This window comes from Scylla paramamosain, chromosome 6 (genome assembly GCF_035594125.1).
Source record: "Scylla paramamosain isolate STU-SP2022 chromosome 6, ASM3559412v1, whole genome shotgun sequence".
In the NCBI taxonomy this organism is placed as follows: domain Eukaryota; kingdom Metazoa; phylum Arthropoda; class Malacostraca; order Decapoda; family Portunidae; genus Scylla; species Scylla paramamosain.
The window spans coordinates 10161647-10175064 of NC_087156.1; the positions used below are offsets into that span (position 1 = coordinate 10161647).

At 39.5% G+C, this 13418-nt stretch overlaps 1 protein-coding gene across 9 annotated transcripts in view; it reads left to right on the forward strand.

Annotated features, from left to right (window-relative positions):
- The window catches only part of LOC135101297 (circumsporozoite protein-like), a 189251-nt gene that overhangs the window by 50995 nt on the left and 124838 nt on the right, over nt 1-13418 (forward strand). For 5 of the 9 annotated variants that reach the window (XM_064005035.1, XM_064005034.1, XM_064005036.1 and 2 more), the window contains exon 4: nt 450-503. The exons of the other annotated variants lie outside the window; for them this stretch is intronic. In XM_064005035.1, coding sequence (XP_063861105.1) covers nt 450-503 — 54 coding nt within the window. The remainder of the gene's footprint in view (nt 1-449; nt 504-13418) is intronic. 9 annotated transcript variants of the gene reach the window in all.

A 13418-nucleotide genomic window follows, 5' to 3' on the forward strand; every position in this document is an offset into this window, starting at 1 on the left:
TTATGGCTAGACTGAAGTGGTACTTATTATTTTCTAAGTATATCCTTGCTGTTGTTTTTAGGTTTGTACCGCTGAATGTTGGGAAGCTTTGCATTTATTATTATTTTATTTTCTTATTTGATCTTGTTATATATGTAATTGTGCTTGATCGTTTTATTTTGTTGCAGGTGTTGTGCATATTTAACATTCTCAGCGTTTCAAGTGTGTTCTGTTTTCAGTGTTGTTTTTCATGTATCCGTATGTTCTTGCTTGGAGGAATTTAACATGTTTTGTTGATGACATTTCGTGTTTTTCTTCAGTATTTATTCTTTCCTTTTTTGTTCATGTGTATGTTGTAACTCATGCAGTAAAGGATTTGTGGTGGTTCTGTTCATGATGCTTCATTTTTAGCTCTTTTTAGAATAGTCAAGCTGCATCACTTTCTTATGTGGATGTTTTGATATTTTCAGGAAAGGATGGCAGGTGGTGCCGCGGTGAACACTGCCAACACGTGCAGGAGGAAAGTGAGTACCTGCTTCATTACATCATGTGCACTCTGTTTGGAACTCGCTGTTAAACTTTTTTTTTTCCATGTCAACCGAAACCTGTCACTGTTGCCTGCCTTTCTCCTGTCAGCTTCCCACGAATCTATGAAGGAAAGAAAGGATGTGCTTCCATGGTATCGTGTCAGTAGTATTATCCATTGAAGGATTAGTTTAAACCTTTTTCCAAAGCGTTGTTTTTGACTCCCATTTTTCTGCCTTCCCAGGGTATATATATAAAAGAAGAAAGAATGTAAATTAAGTCTATAATGTTCATTGCAACATCTTACAAGGAAAAAGTCCTTTGAGGATTAACCGAATCTTTTCAAAACTATAATTTTTGTATTTCAGTCTTCGTGTGCTTATTTTAGTGTATGCATAGAGAAAAGATGGATACGAAATCATATATTTTCTATAATGGTGTCATCTTTTTTTATAAATATTTACTTGGAGATTCAGTTGAAACCTAACAATTAGCTATCATTCTTGCGTTCATATTTTTTTCGTATATATCTTTTGTATGTACGAATATGTGAGTGAAGAAAGGAAAGATGTAATTACAAAAAAAAAAAAAACTTTCCACAGTATCAAGAATATTCACTTGAGGAATTTTTAGGTAACAAATATCAGATCTTCTAATTTATCCGTTTATTTATCCTTTACTGTGTTTTACCGTTATGTAGATTAATAATATTTTGCATGTTATGATAAAGTTTTCGTGGAAACTATTACTGTAACAAATTTCATTTAGTGTGAATTTGATTTCCACGTAAAAAAAAAAAAAAATCATACATAAATAAATAAAATTTAAATAGAATAAATTAAAAATCTTTCCTTCTATGGAGAAAACATATTTACATATTCTTTGCTCAATGGGGAGTTTTCAGAACTAGTGGTTGTCACCACGTGGCAGCACAGACACAAACTCTTCTCTCACATACAAGCAATATCAGATATACCTACAGTGTTATTCTATTTATATGAAGATGCAATGGGCTTATATAATATATTTTTTCTACGTAATCCCTTATAAGTGGTAACACAAGTAAAATGAAACTCCTTTCATGAACAAATGTATATAAGTTGATTTTCTAGTGAATCGGCATTTAGATTTATTTGGTCATCTTAAGATTTCCAAATGAATACACTCTTGATTGGAAACGTCTTAATCTAGACGACAGTAAACATAAAGGCAACATGTCTGTGACAGTCAAAAGTCCAAATTACATAGATCTCCTTCCTAGTTTATGGAAACGGCAATTTTAATAAAAAAAATGGCAACTCGAGTGTCCTGGCGATAGTAATGCTGTATCTCTAACCAAAACAAACACCTGACTCGGCCGCGCTGGTTGAACTTAAGAAACACGTTGTCGGACATGAAGTTGAATGTTGCTGCGGTGCCCATCTCCACTACGCCCTAAGCAATGGATTACGGCAGCTGGACACTACAGCAGCAGCAGGATCGCCTGAGAGATGTTTGTTTTGGTTCTCGATTACTTTGCCTTGTCGCTCGCTTCGTGAGAGGGATGCTAAAATCTCTAGAAAAAAAAAAAAAACTAGAGCCATATATCACGATGTTACTGAGTAGGTTGTGTCATACTATATAGTACAGTGTGATTTTATTTACTTTTTTTCAAAGTCCAAATCAATAGTTTTTATACTTGTAATATGATTTATTTAGAAAATGTTAGCAGTTTAATCGATAATCACAAAAAAAAAAAAAAATAATAATAATTTGACCACATTCTCTCAATATTATCCATACCGGATATTGAAAAGTCGATACGTCATTTCAATAGTATCATGATGATCAATGTTCTATGCATCTTTGCGCACCTGGGATTTACTACAACAATATTTTAGCTCTCTTTCCTACAGGTAGATGAGCAGCAACGACATCTAGTGATTTAGTTCCGAAAACTCCCTATTGGTATTGATATTATTTTTAACTCTGATTTCCCGGGAAGCCTTACCACCTTGATATTTGTGACCTAATCTAAGATAACTTTTTTAGCGTCATAACCTTTGTTGCAGCTTTATTCAAGTAAAATCAAAGAGAGGAAAGCTTGTATTGTTCTGTGAAGTGTTGTTATTTGTCTGTGTGTGTGTTGATTGTCACCTTGAAAAGTCAAGGTGACGTGGGCCTTGATGACTAGAGCCGGCCCACACTATTTGTCTCCCTTTTTTTAGAGGCTCGTCGTTGTAGATTTCTGAAAATATTTGTTTCATCATTTTTTTTATTTTCCTTGTCATCGAATGAAAGAAAATTTATGATTTTCTTCATCATTTAGTAACGTATTGAATATCTTTGGAGGGGTTATTCCCCTAGCAGAGCGAGATGGTTCTATTTTTGTTACCACACATCTGTACACCCCACCGCTCCCGCCTGGCCCTGGAGGGTACAACGATGATTTGGCCAGGAGCACCTTTTGGTGTCCATCGCATATAAAAGTTTCGATTTCAGTTTCGGAAACACTTCTTGGTTGTTAACTTTTGAAGGCGTATCTTTTTTATTTTATGTAATTTATTCTTCAGACTCACCTTTTTTGCTGTATTTTGCATATTTCGATTTATCGACATGTGGGCGAAGGTTTCTGCCTCGCAACTCTTGCAACTATCGCCTCATCACTACAGATCGAGCTGGAGTGCGCAAAATACGCGAATTATTTGCCATAACTCACTTAATATACGGGATAGCCAGTCTTGGTTGACACCATCAGACTCAGACACTTTCTTTTCTTTTTGTCTTGAGGGTTTAACACAGTCCTCTGATTCTGTGTTTGTCTTGTCGGATGCAGCAGCGGCGGGACCTTTTTCCTTCCTCGCGGCCAGACGACGAGGACTGGCTTTTTGCTGCTCCTCCTGACACACTCACAATTTACCGGTGAGTGACGGGGACGGAGCTGTTTTTGTAGCGCAGTGTACGTCCTTCCACTTTTAGGTTTACATTTAAGTGAAGGCTGTCATGCTTGCCTATGTTATTCCATGTGCATGTAAGGTAAGGCTGCTTGACAAAGTGTCTGACTCACTGCAGACACTTGCTTTATGCTGTACTGTAATAAACAAGTAATTTCTCAGTGAGTCACAAAAGTGCCTCTCATTACGATGTGGTAATGAAAAGTAGAATATTAAATAAATAGATAATAAATAAGTAAATAAATAAATAAATAAATAAATGGATGAATTAATGCATACCCTAGAGAACATTTCATACCTACTGAGCTTACCATAGCAAATACACTGATATGCTACAAAAATTGCACACAAGTATATTAAGATGGAAAAAAAAAAAAAAATGGGGGAAGTCTGTCTTGTGTTGTTATTTCTATGGTTACTGCTCTTCTGAATTTGCCATCAGCATGTGTCTCTCCTTCCCCACGCTGACGCTACACAAGACTTTCACTTTATTCCGTTCCCTTTCAGTAGTCCAGGAGTTAAGCAATATCTTCATTCTTTCATCCCCTTCATTGGTAAACTCTGGATTTGTCTGCCTGTTTCTGTTTTCTTCCCCTTCATGTGACTAGTTGTTTTAAGAGTATTGAGGCACTTCCTGAAACATATTTAGATTTTTTATTATTGACTTTTTTTTTCTTTATTTTTTTTTTGTCTATATGTATGGAAGCGGCAACTGAAAAGATATTTTTTTGTCCCTCTGTTTGCCATTCGCCAAGAAGATATGAGAGTTCGAGTATAAGTAGTGGCTATATGCAAATGTTAGAATACCATTTTATACTGACTGTAAATTAATCATGCATTGCATTGTTTACTGCAGTGTTTCAAGTTGAGCCGTCCAATATCTTATGCATCTAATTGATTTTTCTGTTCGGCTATTTGAATTTTTATTTCCAAATGAAGTTCCATGTTTTTGAGAAGCATAAAGGGTTGGAGAAAAATAAAGCTTTCCTGAGTTGTAATAGGTGAATGTTAATAGCAGTAGTAGTAGTAGTAGTAGTAGTAGTAGTAGTAGTAGTAGTAGATATTGTTGTTGTTTTAGTAAAGAGCAGGATTATCGGCTGGAGTGACACCAATTCAGTTTTTCTATTATTTATATTTTCTTACTATTATTCCACACCTTGTCAATCCACGCAAGGAAAAAAAAAGAAAAGAAAAAAAGAACGTATATTAAAAAAGTGAGAGGCAAGACCAGCAAGTGAAACACGCCCTGCCTTCTCCATAGACTTCACGTGTTTACTGCCGCGCTTCCTGTCTGATAATTATACAGTCTTACGCTGGAGGCGCTTAATGTGGTGCATTTGCGTGAAAGAATTTACTTTTTGCCATGAATATTTCTCTCTCTCTCTCTCTCTCTCTCTCTCTCTCTCTCTCTCTCTCTCTCTCTCTCTCTCTCTCTCTCTCTCTCTCTCTCTCTCTCTCTCTCTCTCTCTCTCTCTCTTTTTTTCTCTCTCTCTCTCTCTCTGTCTTAGCTCGAATTATGATGTCACTGAGTGGTTTAAAAACATATTCACGTGTTATTCATGAGCCATCACTTACTGCAGCAGCAGCAGGAGGAGGAGGAGGAGGAGGAGGAGGAGGAGGAGGAAAGAATACAAATGAATACAAAGGAATGCACTGGAAGACAAAATCTTGAGGTATTGACGAGGCTGTTTGGATAATTATTCTACATTAACTATTATTGGGAGATACAGGATAGTACAGAAGGTTCCTCCCCACCAATCCCTCCAGCAGAAGCTGACAAGATACAGGAATTGATACCACGTGGTATAGAAAAACCACATAGAACTTGAGAGAATAGTGAGGGAAAGAGTTGTGGTCTGTCTACTTTTGTTTGTGAGGGAGAGTGTAAATGCATGATAGTTGTGTGATGTGGTGTGTGCGTAGCGCAGGTGAAGGCACAGTTTGGTTGTTGAGGGGTGGTGCAGCATCCTTGCGTTGCGCTTTCCAGGGAGGCGGCAGTCAATCAGGCCACAGCTTCGGTCACTGGGTCTGTGTACCTTCCCTTTAGGGTCTGCATACACAGGTTATCCCCTGCAACTTTGACATATAGTACAAAGTTGATCAATAACAGGAAAATGCGGACGAAGAAAATGAGGATTACATGTGATTACAATGGATAACCAACAGAAACAGATAACAGAAACACTCCCATAGGTCTTTACATATCGCTTTGGAATTAATTTAGATTAACTACCATTTAGTAAAGTAAGCTAGAGCAGTGTATGACATCTGCCAAACCGACACGCCCTTGTGCTTGTGCTGGCGTGGGAAAACCATCGTGCAGTGTGGGAAAAACTGGCTGCATTTTGATTGGAAAGGATGAAGTGAGATTTTATCATTTTTCTTATGCAAAAAAAAAAAAGAGGAGGAGGAGGAGGAAGAGGAGGAGGAGGAGGAGGAGGAGGAGGAGGAGGAGGAGGAGGAGGAGGAGGAGGTGGTGGTGGTGGTGGTGGTGGTGGTGGACGTGGTGGTGATGGTGGTGGTGGTTGTAGAGTTCATAATTTTTCTGTTCCTCCTCCTTAGTGTGAATTCAAGATAAAGAAAGCTTTTTCACTTGTCTTATTCATTGTGACGTAACATTCTGAGGTAATTTGTGCGCCCACAGGCAGAGACAAAAGGGTGTTTGAAGTGGACGCTTTTGCTAATGCCGTTATTACTCTCTAGTGCAGTGGTTTTCATCTCTTTTCAGGCCACGGGCCACTAACAAAAACAAAAAGAAAATGTGGACCCTTTCAATTTTGTTTTAATACAACTAATCAACACTGCAGTTCGGTGGCCAGTGGCCACAGGCACGGTGGTCCACAGCACTTGACGACTCGTGTAGCCGCGTGGAAGCTGACAGAAATGAACAGGATGGCTCGTCACCTTGACGCGTATAGTACAAGTATGTTCTCAGGCCCTAGTCCCGGATGGCGGCGTGAATCTTGAACATTCGTTGTAGATTAAACTTAGAAGTGACTCGAAGTATTACCTAACAGCTACAACTTAGACTGTCAATGGTTCTCTTAAATAGAAATATAATAATAGTAGTTATTCATTTTGATCAAATTGTTCATACTGAATTTTCCATTTAATTTTTATCAGCAAATACAGTAGGCATCCTGTGGACCACCCTAAAGAGTCACTGTGGACCACCAGTTGAGAACCATTTCTCCAGTGTGATTGTTTCATGTGGAAGGGTCAAATAATTTAAAAGGACTCTTGAGGATTCTTCGGGGCTGAATGTAATGCAGGTCTTGCGAGTGATGCTCGTCAGAGAGAAGCATGTGTTCTTTAAAATTTCAGTACTTTTTTTTTCTGTGCGTTGAGTTAGGTATTAATTTACTTTTATGATCAAGTGTCATCTGACTACCGCTTAATGCTTCCTTGAACTGCCTTACTACGGTTCTTTTCATGGATAAAAATTCCAAATAACGTGTTACAAATTTTCATTGGTGGCATGATTTCCCTTTAAAATGAATGCAAAGCAATCAATGTGACACGTTCCATATCCATTATTGTGTCACTTTATTATGCATACAAACACTCCTATTAACGTATCACATCCCGCCCCTGGTGTGATTCCCCTCACCATGAATACAAAGCAATCCAAACGCTACAGTTCAGCCCTGCTCATGAAACACACGCTCTGATACAACTAGGCTTTTCACTTACTTTCAGCCCTTGTTTTCTCTTTAATAGTGCGAGAGTTGACTGGCCTCTTCACTCTTTGATCCCTTTCACAGTTAAACTCCGTAATTCTCCCTGATTTTTATCTAACTTCCCAAACTTGTTATGACTTGAACTGATCATATATGTTTACTCACCTCCGTATGACTTGAGTTGCTATAAGAGACGAGTATCAAGACACCTTCCTAACTAAATGAACCAACCTGATTTTACTCTCTTTTCCATCCACTCTTTACCATGCGGAAATTAAGTGGTATTGTAAACTGTAACCAAAGTGTTACCCTTATGATCTATTCTAGACTCTAATAAGTGATCTGGAGACTATGATAATAACACGCTCCCTCCACTGCACACCAGCTGTCCGTAATGTATCATGTCCAGTGGCTGTTAATATAAACTGACGCTCTATTAACCTGTCATCACTAATCAGTAATCATTCACGCACAAGCTCATCCTCGTCACCACAACATCACCATCACCGTCACCATCACCACAGCTTACACAACACTCCACCATGATTCTGTCCCATACCTCACCCCCGCCACCACTAATCATTCCTAATTAATCTCCTGTCCTTCACCACCACCACCACCACCACCACAACCACACCCACTAACGACAACATCACACCTCACTGTCAACTTCTCCCATTTTCAGGAATTCCTCATTCTCAACTTCTCCCATTTTCAGGAATTCCTTTCTTCTCTTCCCTCGCTCCACCATCCTTCATCCTCTCTCACTTACGTTCCATCCTTCCTTTTGCCGACATAATGCTTGCAACAGACGCCCCTCCTCTTCCTCCCCCTCCTCCTCCCGTCCCGTAGTATTAGCAGGGCCTGGTCTCCCCTTATAAGCAGGGAGCTGTGGGAGGAACTGGAGTGATGCTTAGTGGAACATGTCGAAATAGCGTTGCCTAGCCGCCGCCGAGTATAGGAGTGTATTGAGGGTGCATTATCTCGGTACAGTGGCGGTGAACGGGGAGATGGATCGGTGAGTATGTTCAGGCGCAGATAGAGAAATGTGTTGTTGGTCTGACGAATTGATTAATGAATAGGTATCTGGTTGAACAGGTAGAGTTATAGATAGATGGCTGGATGGGTAAATGGTTAAATAGATCGACTGGCTGATAAATAGATATATAGATGGACAGATGGATGGATAGATAGATTGATAGATAGATGAATAAATTAATAAGTATTTAATTAGATATAAAAAATAAATAGATGGGTAGATAAACAGTTCAGTAAGTAGAAAATAGATTAAGTAAATAGAGCGACAGACAGACAAAGAGACAGACAGACAGACAGACAGACATACTGAATTAACGTGTCGTGTTCTGAGATATTGCAAGGAATTGGTTTATAAATGGTACAGTAAAACTCACAAACATTTTCATATTTTAATTAGTAACTACTAATTATTTACATTTCTTACAACTCAGAATTTCTCACTCGCATTCACCTTTAAATCATTCAAAGTTATTAGGTGTTACCTTATATCTCTTCAACATACTCACTGATCAACGCAATCATCGTGCAAAACACAGACAATATCACATGCACAAACACAACAAATATTCAGTCGGCGCCATTAATGTTCAGTGAGAAAAACACACATGATATCAGCAACACATCAATCACTATAAACCCTCCATTTCTTCTTTCTTCTGACTTATTTTATCTTCACTTCTTTCTTTTTCCTTATTTTGTTTTCTTTCGTCTTTTTTTTTTTTTTTGACAGTACAATATAAATTGTGGTATGGGGGTCACCACAAACGCTAATTCTTCAAATTAGATTGATGTAAGTAGTGGCGTTCCTCAGTGTTCAATCTTAGGACCGATCCTCTTCATAATATATATCAATGACATAGACGAAGGAATCAGAAGTAAACTGTCAAAATTGACAGATACTAAAATTGCTAACAAGACTGACACCAAACCAACGTCAAATTTTGCAAAATGATGTATACACTCTCATTGAATGGTGTGAAACGTGGCTTATAACTTTGATTTTGATAAATGCCACGTATTAAATATAGGAAATAGCAATCTGCTGGAAAATTATAAAAAGTAATCCCCCATCAATAGTTTGGATCCTGAGAAAGATCTGGGAGTTTTAGTGACAGCAGATCTTAAACCAAGCAAACACTGTACCGAAGTCATTGAAATTGCTAATAAATTAATAGTTTTCATTAAGGAGATCTTTCACCTTCAAATCTGAAAAAAAAAAAATAAATAAAAAAATCTGGCTTTGTACAACTCACTTGTACGTATTCATCTTGAATACAATGTACATTTTTTGTCATCCTACTACAGAAGGAATATTGAAAAATCCGAAAAAAAGACAATACGAAGTAGAGTAACGAAAATTACTTGAAAGCCTCGCAATTAACCCTACAAGGAACGTCTTAAAGAACGAGATCTATTCTTCCTATCCAAACGCAGGCTAAGAGGGGATCTGATATTGCTTTACTAAACTTTTAAGGGTTTCACAAATATGAGACCCGAATTCTTCCTAAGACTCAACATGTCTAATGTTACAAGAAACAATAGCAAATAATAGGTAAGCGATTTCAAACAAATGAAGCCAAACATTTTACTTCAATCGTGTCATAAATATGTGGAATTGTGTTCCATCAAGCGTCGTTAACTCAGGTACTGTACACTCATTGAAAACCTGTCTTGACAAGTATGTAGACACTAATTCCCGGTTGTCATTGTTCATGTCTGAATAACGAACACGTTCACTCCGTACTGTCCGTGCTGGCATGTAGATTGTATGTGGTAGAAGTAGTCCTCCTCTCTTTCTTAGTTTCCTCTCACATTCCATGTTGTTTTTTATTTCTATACAACATGGTACCATTTCCTTTCTCAGGTGAGCCTTGCCTGGAGGGATAGGGGGTGGGAGATGGAAGGATCCTTCTTCTGTGCTATCCTTTCTCTACCACTAATAGAGTAGAATAGTTACCCAAACAAACTTATAAGAACCCCTTGGTCTGTTACTGTTTGGACATTTTTTTTTCTGCAAAACAAATAGATTCAGTACATAAGTAGAAAATATAGTAGTAGAAAATATAGATGTAAATGCCAATGACACCGTGCATTGCATAAAGAATAAAAAAACAAAGTCTCCATCGTTACAAATACTGAACTATCAAAACTTACAACTTACAAGATACGACACGGAAATAAAAGGACACAAACCCGCTACACTACAATGATGGTGCTGGTGACGATAATGACGGTAATAATAATAATTATAATGGTAATAATAATAGTAATAATGATTATAATAATAAATAATGTATCATAAGAATAATAATAATAATAATAATAATAATAATAATAATAATAATAATAATAACAACAACAACAACAAGAGTACCACTTCACTACGTATCGCCTCACGCGGGGAGCAGGGGTGGGAGGGACACAGGTCTTTCTTCTTTTTCATGCAGTATTCTTTTTTTTATACCTATGAAGCATAAACACACTTGCAGCCTCCGCTGGTCCCCCTACCCTCTCTCCCTTAATCCCTCCCGACGCCGCCCTTCCTCCCAGTCGGAAGCTTTCATCCTGCTGATAGGTAGTAAAGCCTGTGTGAAGAAGTGAGTGCTTCACCAGCTTTTTCAATGACATAATTTGATTGATGTCTATGTTGAGAGTGGAAGTGAATTACGAATAAAGCAATCCGTGGTTCTCTGGGCTGAGTCATTCTCGTGCTGCAGGATGGACAGGTGTAATGTTGTGTTGTTGTTATTGTTGTTGGTGATGGTGGTGATGGTGCAGCACAGGGGAGGGTTCCAGGAGGCGGCTCCAGACACAAGGAATGCCCGCCTCTGTAAAGTTCTCTGATCTCACCTACTGCTATTTGCACTCCACGACATACTCCCACAAGTCAACAATTATCTAATTATCACTGTGGGAATGAACGCTCACTTTAGAATCAGCAGCAGTTTTTCTTATTGAACTTTTGGTGCTGCATGAACACTGGAGGGGAAATCATGTGTTCACATATATCTTGTTTACCGTTGGGGTTTCATGGCGTAGTGACAGTCTTGGGAACCCAGTGTGTGTGGGATGCCAGCGGTCATATTCCATAGAAAATACAATAAATAAATAACGTAATGAAATTAATTCACATCATAATTCTTTAATACATACTGGCGTGAACATTAGATGGGGAAATAGACCAACTTTACAAAAAAGATGGGGAAGATGGGGAAATAGACCAACTTTAAAAAAAAGAAAAAGGGCCCTCGTGGCCCAGTGGGTAGAGTGATGCACTTGGAGTTTGGCGTGAGGGAAGTGAGGGGCGCGTAGGTTCGAACCCCCCTCTCGGAACTCACAAAAACCTTCAAAGAGCATCCCTCCATCACCATGTGTGCCTCAAACACACAGGTACGGTGATGGAGCTGCCCACGGGGAGGAGGGGAGGTGAGTGCGCAGCACCTCCCTACCCCTCCCCAGGGGAGGAAGGCACCGCCTTACCGCCCCCGGGAGAGCAAGGGAGGTGAGTGCACAGCGCTTCCCTTCTCTCCCCTACCTAACCCTGGCAAGTCTACGGACTACCAGGCAAAAAATAATGAAAAAATAAAAAATAAAAATAAATAAAAAAAAATAAAGATAAGTGCATAGCACTTCCCTTCTCTCCACCTAACAGGAAAAAAAAAAAAAAAAAATATAAAGGTGAGTGCATAGCACTTCCCTTCTCTCGCAACCTACCAGGCAAAAGATAGGAAAAAAAAATAATAATAAAAATTAAGGTGAGTGCATAGCAGTTCCCTTCTCTCCCAACCTTCCATGGAAAAAAAAAAAATAAATAAATGAAATAAAATAAAATAAATAAATAAATTAAGTAAATAAATGAATAGAATAAAAATAAAAACCTCCTTACCACCTCGGACCTCGGGAGAGCAAGAGAGGTGAGTGCACAGCACTTCCCTTCTCTCCCCAAGTCTACGGACTACCACACCCAAAAAAATAAAATAAATAGAAAATAAAATAAAGTAAATAAATAAGATTAAATTAACAAAAAAATAAATAAAGTAAAAACCATAAAACTCCTACTCCCCCCGTCAATAAAAGTGACTGAGTCTGGCAATCAACAATAAATAATAAAAATAAATCAATACCAACCTGACTGATCCTGACAACTCCAAAGACCACCACCCCACCTGTGAAGCACGGGAGGTGAGTGTGCAGCACCTCCCTACCCTTCCCAGTCTCCCAGTTTGACTTTGACCAACAATCTGACTCATTCTGGCAACTCCAACTGTACAGACCACCACCAGTACTCCAGTACTCCCCACCCTGGCAACTGATCCTGGCAAGGTGAGTGCGTAGCACTTCCCGTGACTCATCCTGGCAACTCTAAAGACCCACCATACTGACTGACCCTGGGAAGCACGGGAGGTGAGTGTGCAGCACCTCCCTACCCTTCCCAGTCTCCCATCAATCTGACTCATCCTACCAACTCCAAAGACCACCACCACCACCACCATCCCTCTGATCTTGGCAAGGTGAGTGCGTAGCACTTCCCTTGTCTTGACCCTGACTGACTGACCCTGGCAGCTCAAAAAAACAAACAACCTGCCTGATTTACAGATATGTAATCACCAAACTGACTGGCCATGGGGAGCATGTGAGGTGAGTGTGCAGCACCTCCCTACACTTCCCAGTCTCCCAGTTTGACCTTACTCATCCTGGCAACTTCTAAGAGCAACTCTCTGACACTGTGACTCTGATCCCTACATCCCTACATCTTACCCTGTCCAGGGTAGGTGAGTGCGTAGCACTTCCCTACCACCAGCCTGACTGACCCTGGCAACTCTAAAAACAACCATCCTGACTGACTTACAAATCTTACTCTAATCTGGCAACAGACCACCAAATTGACTGACCGTGGGGAGCATGGGAGGTGAGTGTGCAGCACCTCCCTACCCTTCCCAGTCTCCCAGTTTGACTTCCACCACCAATGTGACTCATCCTACCAGCTCCAAATCTACCACCACCACCACCCCTCTGATCTTTGCAAGGTGAGTGCGTAGCACTTCCCTGGGCTTGACTGACTGACCCTGGCAACTCCAAAAATAACCAACCTGACAGATGTTACAAATGTAACCTGGGGAGCATGGGAGGTGAGTGTGCAGCACCTCCCTACCCTTCCCAGTCTTCCACCAACCTGACTTGAATTATGACTGGGGAGCAGGGGAGGTGAGTGTGCAGCACCTCCCTACCCTTCCCAGTCTTCCACCAACCTGACTTGAATTAT